The sequence below is a fragment of the Schistocerca cancellata genome, chromosome 9, assembly GCF_023864275.1.
Source record: "Schistocerca cancellata isolate TAMUIC-IGC-003103 chromosome 9, iqSchCanc2.1, whole genome shotgun sequence".
NCBI lineage: Eukaryota > Metazoa > Arthropoda > Insecta > Orthoptera > Acrididae > Schistocerca > Schistocerca cancellata.
The window spans coordinates 156,838,292-156,858,146 of NC_064634.1; the positions used below are offsets into that span (position 1 = coordinate 156,838,292).

At 39.4% G+C, this 19,855-nt stretch overlaps 1 protein-coding gene across 6 annotated transcripts in view; it reads left to right on the top strand.

Annotated features, from left to right (window-relative positions):
- Positions 1-9,326, top strand: part of LOC126100267 (apoptosis-inducing factor 3) — a 78,751-nt gene extending 69,425 nt beyond the window's left edge. For all 6 annotated transcript variants that reach the window (XM_049910858.1, XM_049910859.1, XM_049910857.1 and 3 more), the window contains 3 exons: positions 6,457-6,667; positions 7,913-8,106; positions 8,232-9,326. In XM_049910858.1, the coding sequence (XP_049766815.1) occupies positions 6,457-6,667; positions 7,913-8,106; positions 8,232-8,246 (420 nt within the window). In that variant the 3' untranslated portion in view covers positions 8,247-9,326. The remainder of the gene's footprint in view (positions 1-6,456; positions 6,668-7,912; positions 8,107-8,231) is intronic.
- The last annotated feature ends 10,529 nt before the right edge of the window (positions 9,327-19,855 follow it).

A 19,855-nucleotide genomic window follows, 5' to 3' on the forward strand; every position in this document is an offset into this window, starting at 1 on the left:
ACAGTTTACAATTACAATACTGATTGCTGCTTGGTCCTGACATGTCTTGACTTTCCCCCTGCACTGTTTGAGGCTGTTGCCCTTTCTGTACTTGCCCGAGGCCATCTAACCTAAAAAACCATCCAGCCCACACCACACAACACCTGCTACCCATGTAGCCACCTGCTGTGTATAGTGGACTCCTGACCTATCCAGCGGAACCCGAAACCCCATTACCCTACGGCACAAATCGAGGAATCTGCAGCCCACACTGTCGCAGAACTGTCTCAGCCTCTGATTCAGACCCTCCACTCACCTCTGTACCAAAGGTCCGCAGTCAGTCCTGTCGACGATGCTGCAGATGGTGAGCTCTGCTTTTATCCCGCTAGTGAGACTGTCTTCACCAAATCAGATAGCCACCAGAAGCCAGAGAGGATTTATTCTGATCCATAGTGACACACATAATTGGTGCCAACACGAGCGACCATCGCAGATGGGTGCATCCTGTATCCTTCATGGCATCCGGAAGGACCCTTTCCACATCTGGAATGACTCCCCCCGGTATGCATATGGTGTGCACATTGGTTTTCTTCCCCTCCCTTGCAGCCATATCCCTAAGGGGCCCCATTACGCGCCTGACGTTGGAGCTCCCAACTACCAGTAAGCCTACCCTCTGCGACCGCCCGGATCTTGCAGTTTGAGGGGGCAACCTCTGGAACAGGACAAGCAGCCATGTCCAGCCAAAGATCAGTATCAGCCGGAGACAGAGCCTGAAACCGGTTCGTCAGACTAACTGGAGAGGCGTTCCGTTCAGTCCTCCGGAATGTCTTTCGCCCCCTGCCACACCTCGAGACGACCTCCCACTCTACCACAGGTGATGGCTCAGCCTCAATGTGGGCAGTATCCCAGGCAGCCACAGCTGTAGTACGATCGGCGGATGCGTGGGACGAGTTGGCCGTCCCTGTCAAACCCCTGTCCGGACCCCCACAGTGATGCCCATTGGCAACAGCCTCAAGCTGTGTGACCGAAGCCAACACTGCCTGAAGCTGGGAGCGAAGGGATGCCAACTCAGCCCGCATCTGAACACAGCAGTCGCAGTCCCTGTCCATGCTAAATACTGTTGTGCAAAGAACGTCTGAACTAATCTACAGAGAGCACAAACAATTCGACACAAAGTTAAAATAGTTATTAAAATACAAGACTACCTAGTAAATGCAGTAATGCTGCTACTTGCATATTGCTGACACACTGCTCGGCGGCAGAAGGCTAACTGTACTGTCAGTAACATACAAAGACTATTTGAAAGAAATAAACAAATGACAGACGACTACGCGACTTTACATGTCACAGATATTAAAATGCAAATCTGCCCCTGCTAATTACAAAACTATACAATGATTTGACGGATTTAACTAAACAAGTGCACTACGAACACTCAAACAAATTTTCAACTTGACTACCACACTTATATGAACACTAAATAAGCCACTTGCTGCTACTTGCGCACTACTGACACAGTGCTCGGCAGCAGAAGGCTCCAGCCTGACAGTAGCAGACGATGTCATAGTGGACACTGTTGGTATCTCCAATACCTTGGGCCACTATTTTGTGGAGATTTCAAGCTACTATCAGTCTGCCTTCCTCCATCGGAAACAAGTCAAGGAGGCTTGGGCAATACCCATCACATTTCAGAAAAGTGAGTGTTACAATGCCACCTTTACTATGAGGGAGCTATATTATGCTCTCACATTCATCCCGATCCTGCACCCCAGGGCCAGACGATGTTCACATTCAGATGTTGCAGCACCTTTCTCTTGCAGGCAGGTACTTTCTCCTTCATACAGACAACCGTATCTGGGCAGAGGGCACGTTTGCTAGATGCTGGCGTAAAGCCATTGTCATACCCATACCTAAACCCGGTAAGGACAAACACCTTCCCTCCAGCTACTGCCCTATTTCCCTCACCCGCTGTGTTTGCAAGATGATGGAACGTATGATTCATGCCTGGCTGGTATTGTGGCTCGAGTCTCGCAATTTACTATCCATTGCACAGTGTGGATTTAGAACGCACCATTCTGCAGTTGACCATCTCATCACTTTGTCTACCCATATCATGAAGGGTTTTCTGGGGAAATCAGACTGTGCCACGTTTTTCGATTTGGAAAAAGCCTACGATGGCTGCTGGAGGACTGGTATCCTCCATACTCTCTACACATGGAGCTTCTGTAGCTGCATGCCTCATTTCCTTCACAAATTTTTAAAAGACCTAGTTTCCAAGGTACGATTTGGTCCTGCCTTGTCGGGCACTTTTATCCCGGTAAACGGTGTGCCTCAGGGGTCTGTCCCGAGCATCGTCCTCTTTGCTATCGCCATTAACACTATAATGACCTATCTCCTGCTGGTCATCTCCGTCTCCCATTGCATTGACAATTTCGCCATCTATTGCAGTTCTCCAAGGACTTTACTCTCATTGAGTGGCATCTTCAGTGATGTCTTGATCGTCTTTACTTATGGCTTGTCGACAGTGGCTTCTGCTTTTCCACTGACAAAACAGTTTGTATGAATTTCTGGTGGCGTAATTGATTTCTTTCACCTTCTTTACATCTTGGGCCCGTTGCTCTTCCATTTGTTGCAGCTACGACATTCCTGGGGTTCACGCTTGATAGGAAACTTTCTTGGTCCTACCACATCTTACCTGGCAGCCTGCTGTATGCAGTCCCTCAATGTCCTGTGTGTCCTCACTGTAAGTTTCTGGGAATCAGATCCCACTACCCTCCTCCATTTGTACCAGACCCTTGTTCATTCGAAACTAGACTATGGGTGTTTTGTTCACGCATCTGCATGTCCATCCCTCTTATTCCGTCTCAATACTATACACGATTGTGGCATCCTTTTGGCTACTGGTGCCTTTTACACTAGCCCAGTTGAGAATCTGCGTGCGGAAGCTGCCAAACTACCATTGTCCTAATACCATGGCCTTCTCCTCAACAGATATGCATGATGTTTGTCTGCCACGCATGGCCACCCATCCTATGAGGCACCTCCTTCGATGACTCCTTTGATCGCCACTATGGGGCACGTTCCTTTTCTCTGCTACCTCCTGGAGTTCACTTTCAGCTCTTGCTCTGGCAGCTTAACTTCACGCTACCTGCCACTTTCCCTATGGGTGTGAACCCTTCACCATCCTGGCTTGGGGGGTAGTGTTCACCTTGGCCTTCATTCCTTAGGACACTACTTCAGCCTCGCTCTATCGCTTTCAGTTTCACAACCTTCACATAGAACTTGCTGATAGTACCTTTCTGTGTGTTCACTGATGGTTCTTGGACTGACCATGGTATCAGGAGTGCCTTCGTCATTGGTACCAACCTCGGCTTCCGGAACACTGCTCAGTACGTACGGTAGAGCTCTTCACCCTGTGTGAGGCCACACAGTACGTCCAGCAACACAGGCTTTTCAATTGTCATCTGCTCAGACTCATCCTTCAAAGTCTCCATGTGCTGGACACCATCCATCCTTTAGTGCAACAGGTCCAGGAAGGCTCTCTCTTGCTGGAGCTACATGATGATTATGTGGGTTCCATGTCACATCGGTCTGACAGGAAATGAGGCCGCTAATGCTGCTGCCAAGGCTGCAGTACTCATATCTCGGCCGGCTAGTTTTTACATTCTCTCCAATGATCTCTGTGTGTTGCCATCTGTCAGCAGATGGTGTCACTTTGGCATCACCACTGGTCCACCACTCATGGGAACAGGCTCTGGGTTATTAAGCCTCTCCCAGCAGCTTGGCCACCCTCCCTTTGGCCCTCTCACTACGAGTAAATCATTTTAGCCGGGTTGCTTATCGAACACTTTCTTTTTAGCTATTGCCATTTGTTAAATGGTGCTCCCCCACCACTTTGTGCCCATTGCTTTCAACCAAGCACCATTTCCTGACAGAGTGCCCTATTTTAACCACGTACATTCTTGTTTGTGGATGTCCGTGTGACTTATTGGCCATTTTAGCAAACAATGTGCGGGCTGTCAACTGCATTTTACTTTTTATCCATCGTAGCAATATGGTGAAGCACCATTTTTAGTTCAGCACCTCCATTTCTCTATGGTGTATTTATAGACATCCATCGGGTTGGGACTAACATGTATTTTTTAAAAATTCTCTCTTTGTCTTTTGTTCTACAGTTCTGACATGGATGTGTATGACCCTAGTTGTTTTTGTGTCCTAAAATAAAACAAAAACAGAAACAGTCTTGTTTCGCCTCTTGTTAGATAGCCCGAAGCGGTATCTGTGAATTTTCTTCTCTCTCTCTCTTCTATCGTTGCAAATCTTTGTTCTTTCAACAGGGTTTTCAACTTTGGAAATAAAAAAAAGTGCACTGGGCCCAGGTCTGGAGAGTACAGATGATGAGGCAGCATAATGATTCCATTTTTTGTGCAATAGTCATGTACCCACAGGTATGAATGTGTGGGTGCATTATCATGATGCAAGAGCCATGAATTGTCTTCCCACATTTCAGGCCGTTTCCTTCTCATATTTTCTCGCAGGTCACAACAACAGTTTGTCCCTGTGGCACGAATTGATGATGAAATAATCTTTGAAAGTCAAAGAAAACTGTCAGCATGCCTCTGTCATTTGTGACGAGCTTGTTTTGGTCTTGGATAATCCTTCTTGACCCATTGTTAAGATTGAAAATGTTAAGATTGAACATTGGTCTCAACATAGACTCCTGTCTTATTACCTATTATGAGTCTCTTAAGGAATGTTTACATTCTCATTTGCGCAATCCGAAAGCTCTTCATAGATTACGAGGTGAAGATCTTTAACTCTGCCATCTCAAAATTTGCAAACTGTGCAACACAATGTTCTATTCAATATATTCTCTGCCTGGGGACTGGATGTTTGTGTTGTCATATCATCATCATCATCATCATCATTCAGGAAGTGCTGACACTGGAAATGGAAAGATTTGGAACTTGTACGGGTCCTGATGACCACGACGTTGAGCGCCCCATAAACTGACATCGTCATCATCATCATCAATACAGAATTGAACTATAATTAACAAACATACATCAATGAAACTTCTGGCAGTTACACATTGAACACAGGTCTGTGCAGGGATACCAACCGCATTTCGCTCCAGCACACCATTGTAGTGTAATTACAAATGTTCTGGAACTTTTTGAACAGACATCACTCACTCATTTCCAAATAATAAAATGTCAATAATATTTTATTCGACGTTTAAAGGCAAACATGCCGCCCCCTTCTCAGCAGCAAGATCAATTAGGTGACAAGAACGATTAAGTTAGCTACTTCTTGCTTCAAACATCCTGCCACACCCTTTTTTAGCCCTACCACTACAGGAGTATTATCGGCGCCAAAAGCCAGTTTTTTAATGGAATACGGAATTCCCGTAAAGTTGAAAGTAGAAGATCAGCAATATTAGCTCCAGTGGCATCCCCTTTTAAATTAGGCACAGAGAGTAGGCAATTTTGAATTTCACGGAGTTCAGGGGTGAAGAACGATACGATAATAGGATATAACGTAATGCCCGTTTTATTACTAGCATCGGTAGCAATAGCGAATGGATTCGACTGCAAGTGTGTAATAACTTTCGCCTTTTCTTCCATGCACATTTCCGTAAGGATAACGATCGTTTTTGTTCTGGCGCACCCATATCGTTTCGCAATTTCAGAATCAGGAAACATTTTGCGAAACAAAGGCCCAGCGTGGTCGAGGCAATTTATGCTCTACCATAAATGCGGTAAATAAAGCCTCGGCACTCGTAACAGCATCTACATTTTGGGGTTTACACGAGAAGTTAAATTTCTGGTTCCGTTCTACACACTGGACGCTGTCCTGGTGTTTTTTTTAGTTTGCAAATGTTTAAGAATGTCGCATTTCCCGCCATGAGCTACTGAAAAGTCACATCTACATAACAGACATCATAAACCATCAGTCAACAAAGAGGTGAATTGCTACAAAGCACAGTGAAGGCAGTTTCAACAGTGACATCATGAATGTGCCAGTAAAATTCAGTGCCACCACTTTTTGCTTTTTTTGTCAATTGGTTTTCTTTTGGCAGCAATTTGTTTTCCATGCTGACAGTTAAAAAAAAATCTGCATCTAGATTTATTGTATTAAGTTCGTCACATTCCAGTGGCCTCAGAATGAAAACACCTGTATTTTTGTAACAAATGAAACTGCTTATTAATATTTATTAATAAAAGACATCTTTTAAAAAGAAAAAAGTAGTACCCGAAATTCCAAGAGTCTGCTGTAGAGATGTCACAGATTAAGTATATAACTAAGTCTGGCTTGCATGCCTCATTACTCAGTGCAACATGACACTAAAAATGTGGGTAACCTTCAACAATCACTTTTCTGCTGCAACTAGTTATTGGCACTGATGCTAGCTACTGCCAGCAATCAAAGTGCCACATATACCAAGGATAGTAATCAATCTTTGTTTGGCTTCAGTACCTGCGGACAAATGTTGACGGTGTGTATGCCGGTGGGGATATTGCAATGGCTCCAGTCCTGGGTGGTGAACAAGCTGCTATAGGCCACTGGCAGCTTGCACAACACCACGGTGCTCATGCTGCCCGCAACATGCTTGGTGCTGCCAAGCATCTGAAGACGGTGCCATTCTTCTGGACAATGCTGTACAACAAAGGAGTGCGCTATGCTGGTAAGTAGTTTGTAACTGGCCTTCTTCCATTGTGATGCTAAGTATCATCTTCCAGATTCCTTAAATTTAATATTAGCGACAATTCATGGATAGTTGAACTGGTCTTCAGTTTCCTCTGTGAAAGTAGTTTTTATTTCTAGATATAAGGTTTCGCTTTACTCCGGGAGCGGGAGCAGGGTGGTTGCGGTTGGGACCTCTCATCATGTCTTCGCTTTTATTGTGTTTGTTTTAGCATCGTTATTTTATAATTTGACTCCCCTGATTGGATCTGTCTGCTTTTAGCAAACACTCTTTCTTCTGTAACTTAGGAATCATGGGACTGGTGACCCATAAACCCTCTCAGTTAATCAATCAATCAATCATGCACTCAATTTGTTCCATTGTAGGGTTCTCATGCTGATGGCTAGGTAAAACTGTGAGTATAATTCATGAATTTAAAACCCTGGATAAAGATATGAAAAAAACGCTATGAGGAAAAATGACAACTCACTCTACAGAGGTAGTGAGTTTTGGACACAGGGTGAAAACAGACAGTTGTCATATGTGCATAGAAAAGTGGCAGTTGCAATTTCATGTGTGACATCACTGTCAGACCACCTGACATTTAATCCTCTGTATTTATCCCTTTGGCCTTTCATTTGCTACAAAAGTAAAACATAGTGTCAACTGTCGTCGTCAGTAGTTGTAATCCTGGTGGTGGTGGTGGTGGTGGTGGTGGTGGTGCGGGCAGCTGTCAGAAGCTTGTATTTCATTTGAAATGATGTGTATTCGAAAAATAAGATTATTTTATTTGGGCATGCCACTGTGAAAGACTTAGAGGGCGTACAACATTTCTGGGCTTCCTCTACAGTGCAAGAACGTATTTGAAGTATTACACTTCCACTGCAGTGGAGTTAATAAATTTTGATTTAACTTGTCACAGCATAAGGACACTGGTCTAGGTTGCAGCCTGATGTGCCATAGCAAATAGTTCTTAAGTAGTGCAAACAGTCTTACTTATTAAGTGTTGAAGGTGTACATGTATCTTCATGGATTCACTGTCATATATGGGAAAAAGAGGTTGTCTTTCAGTTGAAAAATACTGTTTTTGTAATACGAGAGGTGGCACATTTTGTCTTTCATCTATGTAATCTGAATGTAGCTTTCCTTCTTGCTTACTCATTATTTGTAAGTGTATTTGCTCTTCATAGATTGCATAAAATTTTTCAGACACTGCTAATGCTAATTTTTTTTTCATTCTGCTAGGCTACGCTCCTTCATATGAAGACGTTATGATAACAGGCAGCCTGCAAGACTTAGCATTTGTGGCGTATTATCTGAAAGGTGATAATGTACTAGCCATTGCCACAATGGGCCGTGATCCTTTGGCAGCAAAGTTTGCTGAGCGGTTAAATTCTGGGCGAAGCCTAACTAGATCAGAAGCTGAGGGTGATGCATGGGTAAGATCTTCTGTTCTTTAACAACAGTTTGTTTCATGCTTTGTGGTTGTCTGTTGTAAAAACATATCTTTGTATTATGCTCTTACTGAAGAACAATATTATTAGCTAATGTTTATTTGTTCCAGGTTAATGAGGCATGATTAATGGATTAAACTGAACATGAATGATGCCAAACTGATGCATTTATACTTGGTGCTGACATAGTTCACAAAAAAATATAATATACTTAGAGCTGGTGCTAGCATGTGCAATCTTTTGTGTTCCTTCAGTTAATTTAGCATTTTTCAGAGGCACTGATGAAAAAGAAAGTACCTCACATTTTGTGCCTTGTAAGATTTCTTTGTTCATGTCACTGCAGTTCTGAAGCTTCTTAATGCAGTATTTTCCCTGTGTGTCAAGCATTCCACAAACACCAACAAGTGTATATGGCAACAACTTGTAAGACTACAGTTAATTATTCTGCTATGATATATTTAATGAAGTATTAAAACAGCACCACATCTCATCTGTACTATGTGATACTGTGGAAAATCTGAAACCGATATTTTAAGTGGGAAGCTTTGGTAATATATAAAATTAAAGGCATGCTTTTAGTTAGTTAACATATCTTGTTTCAGCATCATAGAATAAAATATTGAATCTCAAGCTTCAGAAACTTAAGCTGAACAAACAGGGGGAAATTTTGAAATTAAAGGGTTTAGAATGCTTGTGTGTGTGTGTGTGTGTGTGTGTGTGTGTGTGTGAGAGAGAGAGAGAGAGAGAGAGAGAGAGAGAGAGAGAGAGAAAACAGTAGAAACTCACAGTATGAATACAAATAGTGAAAGGTGTAAATCAACTTTAGCTAGCAGATAACACTATGTAGTGCATGTGCATCTAAAAGAGCAGAAGTTATGTGTGAAGTTAACATTTGCTGAAAGAATTTAGAATGTGTATTATTTATTGAAGTGTTTGGCATCTTAAATAGTGTGGTATGCTAGCTGAAGTTGGAGACCAAGAAGCAATCTGTACCAGTCAACATTTTTTCCTTTTTTTAAAGCTACTCCTGTCAACTATTTTGCTGATAGCCATCTTGAAGTGTAGTAGTACACACACTTAGATGACTTCGTTGACCTGGAGTTAGTGCTGGGAAAAGTATAGTGATGATTACAATCTTGTTTGTGTTTGTTGATGACTAAATGCCTTATTATCCGATGAAAAGAAAAAGGAAAATAAATAATAAATCTGTGGAAAAAATCTGTGGAAGAAATTTTGTTCTGAAAGCTTGAAGAATCCTCCAAAACTTCGTTTTTCTGTTGGCATGGAGATATGTACTGTGGTTAACTCGTATTATGTACTTAAATCCAATTACAAACCAGTCTGTGCTAATTCTGTATTCTTAGAAGTGCAATGCAGGGCACACTCGGTGAAAAAGATTTTACCCTTTCCCATGTGACTGGATGTTGCACTGTGCAGTGAAGCTGTAAGCTTTCAAATGAAAGGCCTTATATAATGAAGAAAGTAAACATTCTTTAAAACTGCTACATTTTTAAAATGTTTCACATGCTCCATAAAAGGGACTGCACCATTGAATGTGGTCTCTGTTGATTTGTTTCCACAAAAAAAAAGAAAAAAAAAAGAAGTTGCTGCAATGTATGCTGGACACACAACTTTGCTACAAAGAAAGAGACTGAATTTCTGGAAATGCAGGATTTTCTATTTTAATTCTCTTAAACTGAGTTATTAGAGTTTGTGCAATATTTTAATGTTTTTACGTAATGTGATATCTTTTCTCAACATTGAAATATTTTGAAATGCATTTTATTACATTTTTGTAGCTCAGTATTATCACTTGTGACAAATGTATGACCATTTTTCCTTGGTATGATTAAACTGATAAACCGTTATTTTGTAAGCCAAATATATTTTTTGAAATAAAGTCAATGTTTAAGACCTTGTGTTTAAAAGATTACACAGACATTTTTTTTTTTCTCCTGATGTATAAAGGTACAAATGTTATGTGGTTAGTATTAGTAATTTCTTAATTAACTCTGTCATGTATAGAATGTAGAAAGCATTTAAATTTTTGAGCCTGTCAAATTATGCTTTGTGGTTACTTGGCTCTGAGGTCCCTGTAATAGAATAGACCTAGATGCAAGACCTGTCCCATACATCCTCACACCACGACTTAATCCAGTCCGGTCACAAGCATCACCTATCCCATCATAGGCAGAGCTACCTGCAAAGCCACTTATCTTTTTGTAATTTTTTAAAAAACTAAGTACATCTCACATGAAAGGAAGGGAACATAAAATGTGAACATCCAGTCCTATGCAACGAACCTTGGTAAGTCATTTTTATTGATGGACATGGAAATATATACACCCATTAGCAATAACAAATTTGACAAAATGGAGAATTTATTCAAGGGCTACTTCAAAAAGTATTTGTCCACACATTTTTTTTTTAAATTTACAATATGAAAATTGATTTCAATTATAAAAATTGATATTTAGTGGGGTTTCCCTTTGCAGCTATTACTGCTTCTAGTCATCTGGGCAACAACTGGACCAAGTTTGCCATCAGAGAGGCTGGAATTTTGTCCCATCTGTCTTTAAATGCTTCTTTTAGGTCTCTCTTGTTAGAAATTTGTCTTCTCCTGAAGCTATCTTCCAGTACTTTCCAAAAGTGTTAAATAGGGTCAACGTCTGGGCTCTGAGGAGGTGTGTTAGTTGTTTTGAGGTATTGCACAGGAGCCACAGCCTTGTATTTATAGTCTATCAGAAAACGTGATGTAAACAAACATATTGAACGTGTAGCGCGGTCAGTAGAGATATTGGAACATGAACCCAATACGGTTATTCGTGCGTTGGATCCCCCCCCCCCCCCCCCCCCCACACACACACACACACACACACACACAAACGTTCAATTTGAAATACCTACATCTCATAATTACAAAACTCATCATCATTTTTTATGAATAATGCACTTCTTGTTTCTAATTACATACTGGACGTGAAATTCCTGTTACCATTTCTAATACAAATTCTTAATTATCAATGATTTGTGAAAGACTGTTCATAAAACTTGTTTAATTATTTAAGGCAAAAATAAAAAACCAAATCCTGTTTATTTGGACTATGTCCCTCATTTTATACCACAGAGGTAGATAAGTATCGTAGAAACATAAAAAAACAATCACTTTCACACCATCGAGCACATCGTACAAATGCTGCATTTTTACATTTGCTACTGTACCATTACAATATGAACCAACAGAACTGATTTGGAGTTAAGCTGCAGGATTTGGCTCGAGAAGTAACAAGACTGTTAAGCTGCCAGATGTCACTCTCAAACGCTAGTGTGATATAGAATGGCTCATCATAAAAGAAGAGAAAATGCTGCACCTGGTTGGCTTTGTGGATTCTGTTGCTGATAGGCTTGTTATCAACATAGCAACTGACACTTACAGAACTGAAATGTATTTCTCAGATTCGGATAAGGAAGGAACTAAGAGATTACCAGATGACTGACTAAGTAATACCTTCAGTGGCTTCAATATTTAACTATACAGTGAAATCCTCCAATACTCTCTTACATTACACACAGCTTATGCACAAAAATTACCCTGTGATTAAATCAGGAATTTTGCTCATTCTTGTTTTTAATTACAATAGTACGTTAGCTAAAACGATAACATGTTGCGGTGTATAATTTCCTTCTGCTTAAAAATTAAATGACATTCAAAGCTGTATTGCTCCTCTGCTAGTCCTTTTTTTAACTGGATAATTGTACGAGCTGACCGGCCAGTGCTGCTCAAGTTAAATGTGCTGGTAAAGCTGTTGTCATGTATTATTGCTAAGTCAATGCGCGCGTAATGTACACCACAAAGCGTACCCTTACTGTCGTACTCAACAGTACTCAAGACAGCCTGGCTGCAGTCCTAAGTAAAACAGAAATCCAATTAGGTTCCAGCAAACGTGGAAGAATACATAGTGCAATGTTTACAGGTTCATCTGCCAAACATCTGCTTTCATGCCCTGCAACCAGCTCATTGCAAGTAATAATCTGTTCCACTGATCCTGCAGTTGAACAGACTGTGCATTGGCTAGAATTGCAAATTAGAAAAATAATGTTTAATATAAGCCATAAGAATAATTAACAAAAAAGGTGTTTTATGCTAATGTCAGTAACTGATGTAAACGACAGATAATTCTGTTGAAAAATATTTGCTCAAGAAAGCAGATTCAAAATAAATGGAAAGTGATCGTATGATAACCAGTTATGACACAGACAGTAAGATATTCTTATAAAATGCAGGAAAGTTGTGTTGAGAGAATGGTAGTAGAATCCAAGACTCATGAAAACTTAAGTCTGTTTCATGATCACAATACACAAAATATTCGCCAACTCAAAACAGTTCAGAGTTCAACACAATGATTTACAAATTAACACACATAAGATGACGAGTAAGAACTTACTGTCTCGTCGTGGTTATGAAATACAAAGTTAAAAGTTCTGCACTGGAGCACATTCAGACCTCACAATATTTAAAGTCCCATCGAAAGTTAAGGTGTTTTAGTGGCCGTTCACCACCCAGACACCCACAACACACGTTACCACAGGCAGGTCTGCCTTAAGTGTCCAGAATCCCTCCCTTGAGCTCTTCACTCAAAGTCCGTCTCCACTTGACTGCAGCAAGGTTCCAACACTCATTGGCTGAAGGCCATCCACCACCAAAATTTACATTGTTCTTTAGTTTTAGACATCATTTGACCCAGCTTGATTACTTACTGTAAATTAATATATTAAAACAATATTTCAATAAAGAAACGTTAAATATTCAGTCACACTCAAACCATTCACAATAAATAAAAATAAAAATTTTGTCAACAGTTAAATTTAATGTAGTTGCGCATGTGCACTCGTGTTAATTGACAGTAAAAATGTGGTTAACATTGTTTAAACAATTATTGAGGCCTGCTTGACAGAAACATGTTTCGGCCTTCTTTTCTTTGTTGGTGTCTGCTAACCCATGCGATTAACCACTTTTAAATTAATTTTTTTTGTTCACTATAATCAATATATAAATAAATATCTGACTAAAATAGTAGGCCTAGAATATTCGTGACATGAGGTGTTCACATTGGATTCATATGTTGTGTTATTGTGGAGGATATGATGTTCTGACAGACATTGGCATAATGAAAACGATATTAGAAATGTAATAAGTCAATAAATTAATAGATACAAGTATGTAGGTTTCAGGAATAACTATAGTGCAATGCTATCCTCTGAGACGTCTTTTGTTGAAATTGCGTGAAGCATTTAAAAGTTTTCAATTCTAGAATTGGGAAAATATTTAGTCACTGTAAAATGTTGTCATTTTCTTGTCCAAGCTGCCGGAAATTGTGGTCGTGTGCCTCGTGTGTGTGTGTGTGTGTGTGTGTGTGTGTGTGTGTGTGTGTGTGTGGTTTGGTGGTTTTTTTTTTTTTTTTTTTTTTTTTTTTTTTTTTTTTTATGCAGGATTTGGCCCACCTTTACGGTGAGTAGCAGTCTATTCTTTTCCTAATATTATTGTAGTTTTTGAAGATATTGTTTTGTCACTGGAAGGGTCTCACTTTTTGGAGTTGCCAGCGTATATAGATTGCTTTTTTGGGAAGCAAAATAACTGATGATGGTCGAAGTAGAGAGGATGTAAAATGTAGACTGGCAATGGCAAGGAAAGCGTTTCTGAAGAAGAGAAATTTGTTAACATCGAGTATAGATTTAAGTGTCAGGAAGTCATTTCTGAAAGTATTTGTATGGAGTGTAGCCATGTATGGAAGTGAAACACGGACAGTAAATAGTTTGGACAAGAAGAGAATAGAAGCTTTCGAAATGTGGTGCTACAGAAGAATGCCGAAGATTAGATGGGTAGATCACATAACTAATGAGGAAGTATTGAATAGGATTGGGGAGAAGAGAAGTTTGTGGCACAACTTGACCAGAAGAAGGGATCAGTTGGTAGGACATGTTCTGAGGCATCAAGGGATCACCAATTTAATATTGGAGGGCAGCGTGGAGGGTAAAAATCTTAGGGGGAGACCAAGAGATGAATACACTAAGCAGATTCAGAAGGATGTAGGTTGCAGTAGGTACTGGGAGATGAAGAAGCTTGCACAGGATAGAGTAGCATGGAGAGCTGCATCAAACCAGTCTCAGGACTGAAGACCACAACAACAACAATAGATTGCTTTTTAATTGTGATTTAGTATAGATTTTCTCCAGCCACGCTGTGCCCTGGGCCTGCCATCATTCAGCCACTTAAGCAAATTTATCTCCTACCAATTCTAGGCAACTGAATAACTCTCCTACAAATGTGTAATGTGACCTAATAAGACAATGCTGATATGGACTGAGTAGGTTTGCGATGCATTTGGAAAATGATAATTGATCCTGAGCTGTGTTCATGAATCTTACAGAAAAGGAAACATGTTCTCTTAACATCATTAAGGGGATTAGTGGCCAGTCGTCGATACATATGAGGGGTGTGGGGGTATGCACCCTCCCTTTGCGAGGTCGCCAGCATTGCCACCCCCGTCAATCAGCCCGCACACTATTTGTTCTTTTCTTTTTTTACAGTCGAATTGACTGCATCGAGTTATCGAGTAGTTGTACTTTCCTATTAACACACACGTCTGCGTCATTGTATTTTATACATTTCTGTCTGGCAGATACATAACTAATGCATACCTACGAGAAAAGTCGTGGCCATTCTATTGATCTCAATACGTTATTCTGTCTGGCATTTGTTCGAGAAAACTCATGAATATTCTACTGTTTTCTTGTACAGAGAATCTTTGATATGTAGCGCTATAAATACATACTATTTACTGAATAGAAAACTAGTTTACATTGAGAAGCATAAATATTAAGATTGAAGAATGAATAAGTAAGAAGTCCTAGTTGTAACAAGTGCAAGTGTGATGATTAGTCAAGAATGAGAATGATCAGCTGATTGTGAAGTATTATTAATAGTAATTTCTCAGTAAAAGTATTGTTAACAGACTTGTAACAGTATTTTTACTAATAACACAACAATAGTTTCCCATACCTAACTCGTAATACAACTGATGCATATATCTGTGGCAATAGTGACTTTCGAGTAAATTCCTGAAAATGCATTGTTACTAAATAGCCCTCTGTCGAATGCACTAGAAACGAATGGAATCAACAATAAAAGTTCCACATACATAAATTGCCAGATAACGTCATCATTCGCCCTTATATTATACGTCGTAAGGTACATATTGGCTTGTCGCTTTCACGGTATATATTTGTTCACACTCCATAAAAGTCTGAAAGCGAACATTCTGGCAGCCTGCCTGTGATTGTCCTATTGACAATGTAATTAACCAATTTGCCAGGAAGAATAGGTGCATAGAACTCATCATTTAAGGAAGAGAACCACAATTGTAACTTTTTTATATCATATGTTTTTATATCATTTATGTGTATAATCAGTTTAAATAAAACTTTCTTAAACTTTGCACGTGACTTGATTATTTACAGTAAAGGTAAATGTAGCTCAAGATATCTTCAGTGTCCCCTCCTTGAGGTTTTTCTGCATCCACCAGTGTTAGTGACACATACAAAGATGATGGACAACAGACAGCACTGAGAAACTAATACTAGTGAATATGAATATAGCAATAATGAATGCACATGCTCCAACAGAGGAAAAAGACGATATAATTAAAGAATAGTTCTACGAAGACTTGGAAAAAGTGTGCTGCGCAGTACCTAAATATAACCTAATGCTAGTAATAGGTGGTTTTAATGCAAAAATAGGGAAAAATGAACCTCTGTATGGAGTTTCTGGAACATATTCACTACATGAAGAAAACAACGAGAATGGAGACTTACTACGCCAATTGACAGTAAGGAACAATATAACTATTAAAAGTACCTGCTTTCCACATAAAAGGACCCATCTGGGTATTTGAAAGTCTGCAGTCAATCAGACTGACCATATTTTAATGATTGCATCCCAGTCCACATCAGTCATGGATGTACGGAGCTGCAGAGGACCAAACTGTGAATCAGGCCACTTTGTGATAGAATCAGTCTTGAGAGAAAAACTGGCACTAACAAATGGCAACAGAATAGGAAAGATGATAAAATGGAGTACTGACAAAGTGAAAATCCCTGATGAAGTAAAAAAAATACCAAGTAACACTAAACAGAAAGTTGAACAATGGAGAGACCGAAGCAGGAGTAGACGAAAGGTGGAGCAGGTTTGAAAAAGCCATTAAAGATGCTACAGAAGAAGGAACAGAAGAACCCAGGAATGGTTTGACGAAGTTTGCAGGTCAGCAATAGAGGAAAAGAACAGCGCAAAAACAAAAGTGCTACAGAGAGAAATCAGAAATAATGCAGAACAATATAAAGAATTACGGAGAAGAGCTAACAAACTGCAAGAGAAAGAAAAGAGAGTCGACTAAGAAGACATTTCAAGAACTGGAAGAGTTAAAGGAACAGAGTAAAATAAGAAAGTTATATCATGCTGTAGGCAAAATGAAGAATAGATACCAGCCAAAAATAATGGCCTGTTCCAGTAAAGATGGGAAAATGATAAGGGAGGGAGAACAGATAGTGGGAAGATGGGCAAAGTATTTCAAATATACACTAAGCACCAGCCTATAAGATGGAAAGAGTGAAGTTGGAAGTAGACAATAATGAGGCAAGAAAGCCAACACTAGAAGAGGTCTCCCAGGCTGTGCACAAGCCAAAAAACAATTAAGCCCCTGGGGAAGACAGCATAATCCTTGAATTAATTAAAACCGGTGGTGAGGATTTAATAAAGGAACTGCACAGATTAATATCAGCTATATGGGAATTAGAAACTATGCCAGATAATTGGAAAACTGGAATAATAATCCCCATTTATAAGAAAGGAGACAGCACAACATGTGAAAACTATAGAGGAATAACACTCCAAAGCACAGTGTATAAAATCTTCACAAGTATATTAAACAAAAGGACACAGAAGTGTGCAGAAGACTTACTAGGGAAATATCAGTGTGGCTTTTGACCAGGCAGAGGAGCACCTGATCAAATATTTGTGATAACACAAATGATGAAGAAGTTCTACATTTTGTATTCATTGACTTCAAACAAGCCTTTGACAGCATAAATCAGCAAGAATTATACAGGGAACTGGAAGAAGTTTGTTGTGGTTGTTGTTGTGGTCTTCAGTCCTGAGACTGGTTTGATGCAGCTCTCCGTGCTACTCTATCCTGAGCAAGCTTCTTCATCTCCCAGTACCTACTGCAACCTACATCCTTCTGAATCTGTTTAGTGCATTCAGCTCTTGGTCTCCCTCTACGATTTTTACCCTCCACGCTGCCCTCCAATACTAAATTGGTGATCCCTCGAGGTCTCAGAACATGTCCTACCAACCGATCCCTTCTAGTCAAGTTGTGCCACAAGCTCCTCTTCTCCCCAATTCTATTCAATACCTCCTCATTAGTTATGTGATCTACCCATCTAATCTTCAGCATTCTTCTGTAGCACCACATTTCGAAAGCTTCTATTCTCTTCTTGTCTAAGCTATTTATGGTCCACGTTTCACTTCCATACATGGCTACACTCCATACAAATACTTTCAGAAACGACTTCCTGACATTTAAATCAATACTCAATGTTGTAATGTAATTAACTGTCATGAATATTTTCTTTTATGACAAATAATGGATTTGTTTGAGATTTAAATGTTGTATATATTTATGTGTATTTATTTATATGTGTCTTTGGAGTCAGGAGACCAAAGAATCTGGAATGCAGGAATGTCTGCAACTTCCGGGCACATGTTGGCTTGCCCGCCACTTCTTTGTCAGTATTGGAGGGAGATGGACGTGTTTACGTGATTGTAGTGACTAAACAAAAAGTACGAATAAATATTATTTTTAGCCGAAAGTAATTCGAATCCGGTAGTGTTTATTTCAAACAAGAAGAAAACCCAGACCATGCTTGTTAGAGTAATGATTTTGCAGACAAAACTTCGAAAACCCCTAGACAAACGAGATCTGCAGTGTATAATCTTTCAGCAGCTACTAATAAATAAGCCTTGCTGAAATTGTGCTGGAACTACTCGTATTATTCTTTATTACAAACACGTGGTGCGAATGTGGTGCTACCACAATATACCGCGTAAGATTCCACATCATTCAGTTATCAAGAAACGAGATAGGTAACAACCAGTACAATATGGTGGCGTCGTCCGGGATTATTGAAAATGTTACCGAAATAAACTACCACCGAGATTGCGAAGAAAACGACAGAATTCGTACATCCTGGCTGAAAATGTTAACGGAAGTCGTATGCTGATACCTTCAAGACAAAGGAAGTCGAATGCTGATACCTTCAAGACAACGGGATGCAGTTACTGGAGCAAGAATAACGGCGCAATAAGTCACGAAAGAAGAAAAAAGTGTAAAGTGTAGTGCAACCAAAAAAGCAATATTCATATAAGTGTAGTGTTTCAGTGTTGTGAATTACATCACGCACCAATCAACAATGAAGACCTTATAAGAAAATAAGTAAACTGTGAGTAAAATAGTTTAGTATCCTTTAGAAAAGATAAATTTGTTGTGTTTTGTTTATTCCTGTGTAAAAAGATGACTATTGTAAAAGAGGAAGGTGTTGACGACGGTGTCGCCAACGCTAGTACAGATGTAAATTTATCATACGAAACTGAATGCAACAGTAATAGTCCGAATCCTGTAGACAAAGTTGAAACTCATACGGAAAGACAGAATGAAGTTAAAGACATGCTATCAAAAATAATGAATTATATGGAGGGAAAATTTAAGGCAATTGATGACACTAACAGACAAAACGGACAGTGGTTAGGAAATATTAAAGACAGACTCGATGCTAATGAGATTCGTTTGGATCAAATGGAGCAAAACAACGCTGCTCAGTTAGACCAGACTCTTAAGCTCATGAGTGATAAATTTGAAAAACAGTTCAAAGAATATGAAAAGAAAAATGACGATCACTTTCAAAAAGTAGAAGCAAAAATTTCTAGTTTGAGTCGTAATATGGTTAAGATCACGGGTAAGGTCAATTATGTCGGAAGAAAAGTTAAAAATGTAGATGCAAAAGTAAAAAATCTGAAAACTGAAGTTAGTACAGGTAGAGAGAAAATCCATAATGCGTTTAAAGTTGTGCATTCAGATATCAAACAAGTAGAGGAAACAGTATCAGATCGTATTTCCCTTGTAGACGATAAAATTGTTAAAGTAGAAAGCAAATTTGAACAAAAGATAGGAATTATTACTGAAAAAATAGATGTAAATAATCAGATAAACAAAAATGAAGTCAAGAGTTTAGAAAGTAGTATTAATGACATCACTAAGAAACTTGAAAGTGTTAGTAGCAATATGGTCACCAATAGTTTGCCGAACAATATTGGCACTTTGTGGTACAATATTCCAGTGAAAAACTTTTCAGATGAGAGCAGTATGCATCCGGTAGATTTCCTGCAGCATTGCAAGGATAACTTTTTTCCAAATATGAATGATAATTTGAAAATTAAATTTGTGAAAAGATTTCTAGAAGGTGAAGCATTGTCATGGACTAATCATTATTGTACTGAGGGAATGTCTTTTGCAGAGTTCGAGGAGAGGTTCTTAAGTAAATTCTGGTCAGAGACAGAACAAGCAAGAATAAAAAGCGAATTCTTGAATGGACCTGTTTATAAACATGAATTTGGTAGCATGAA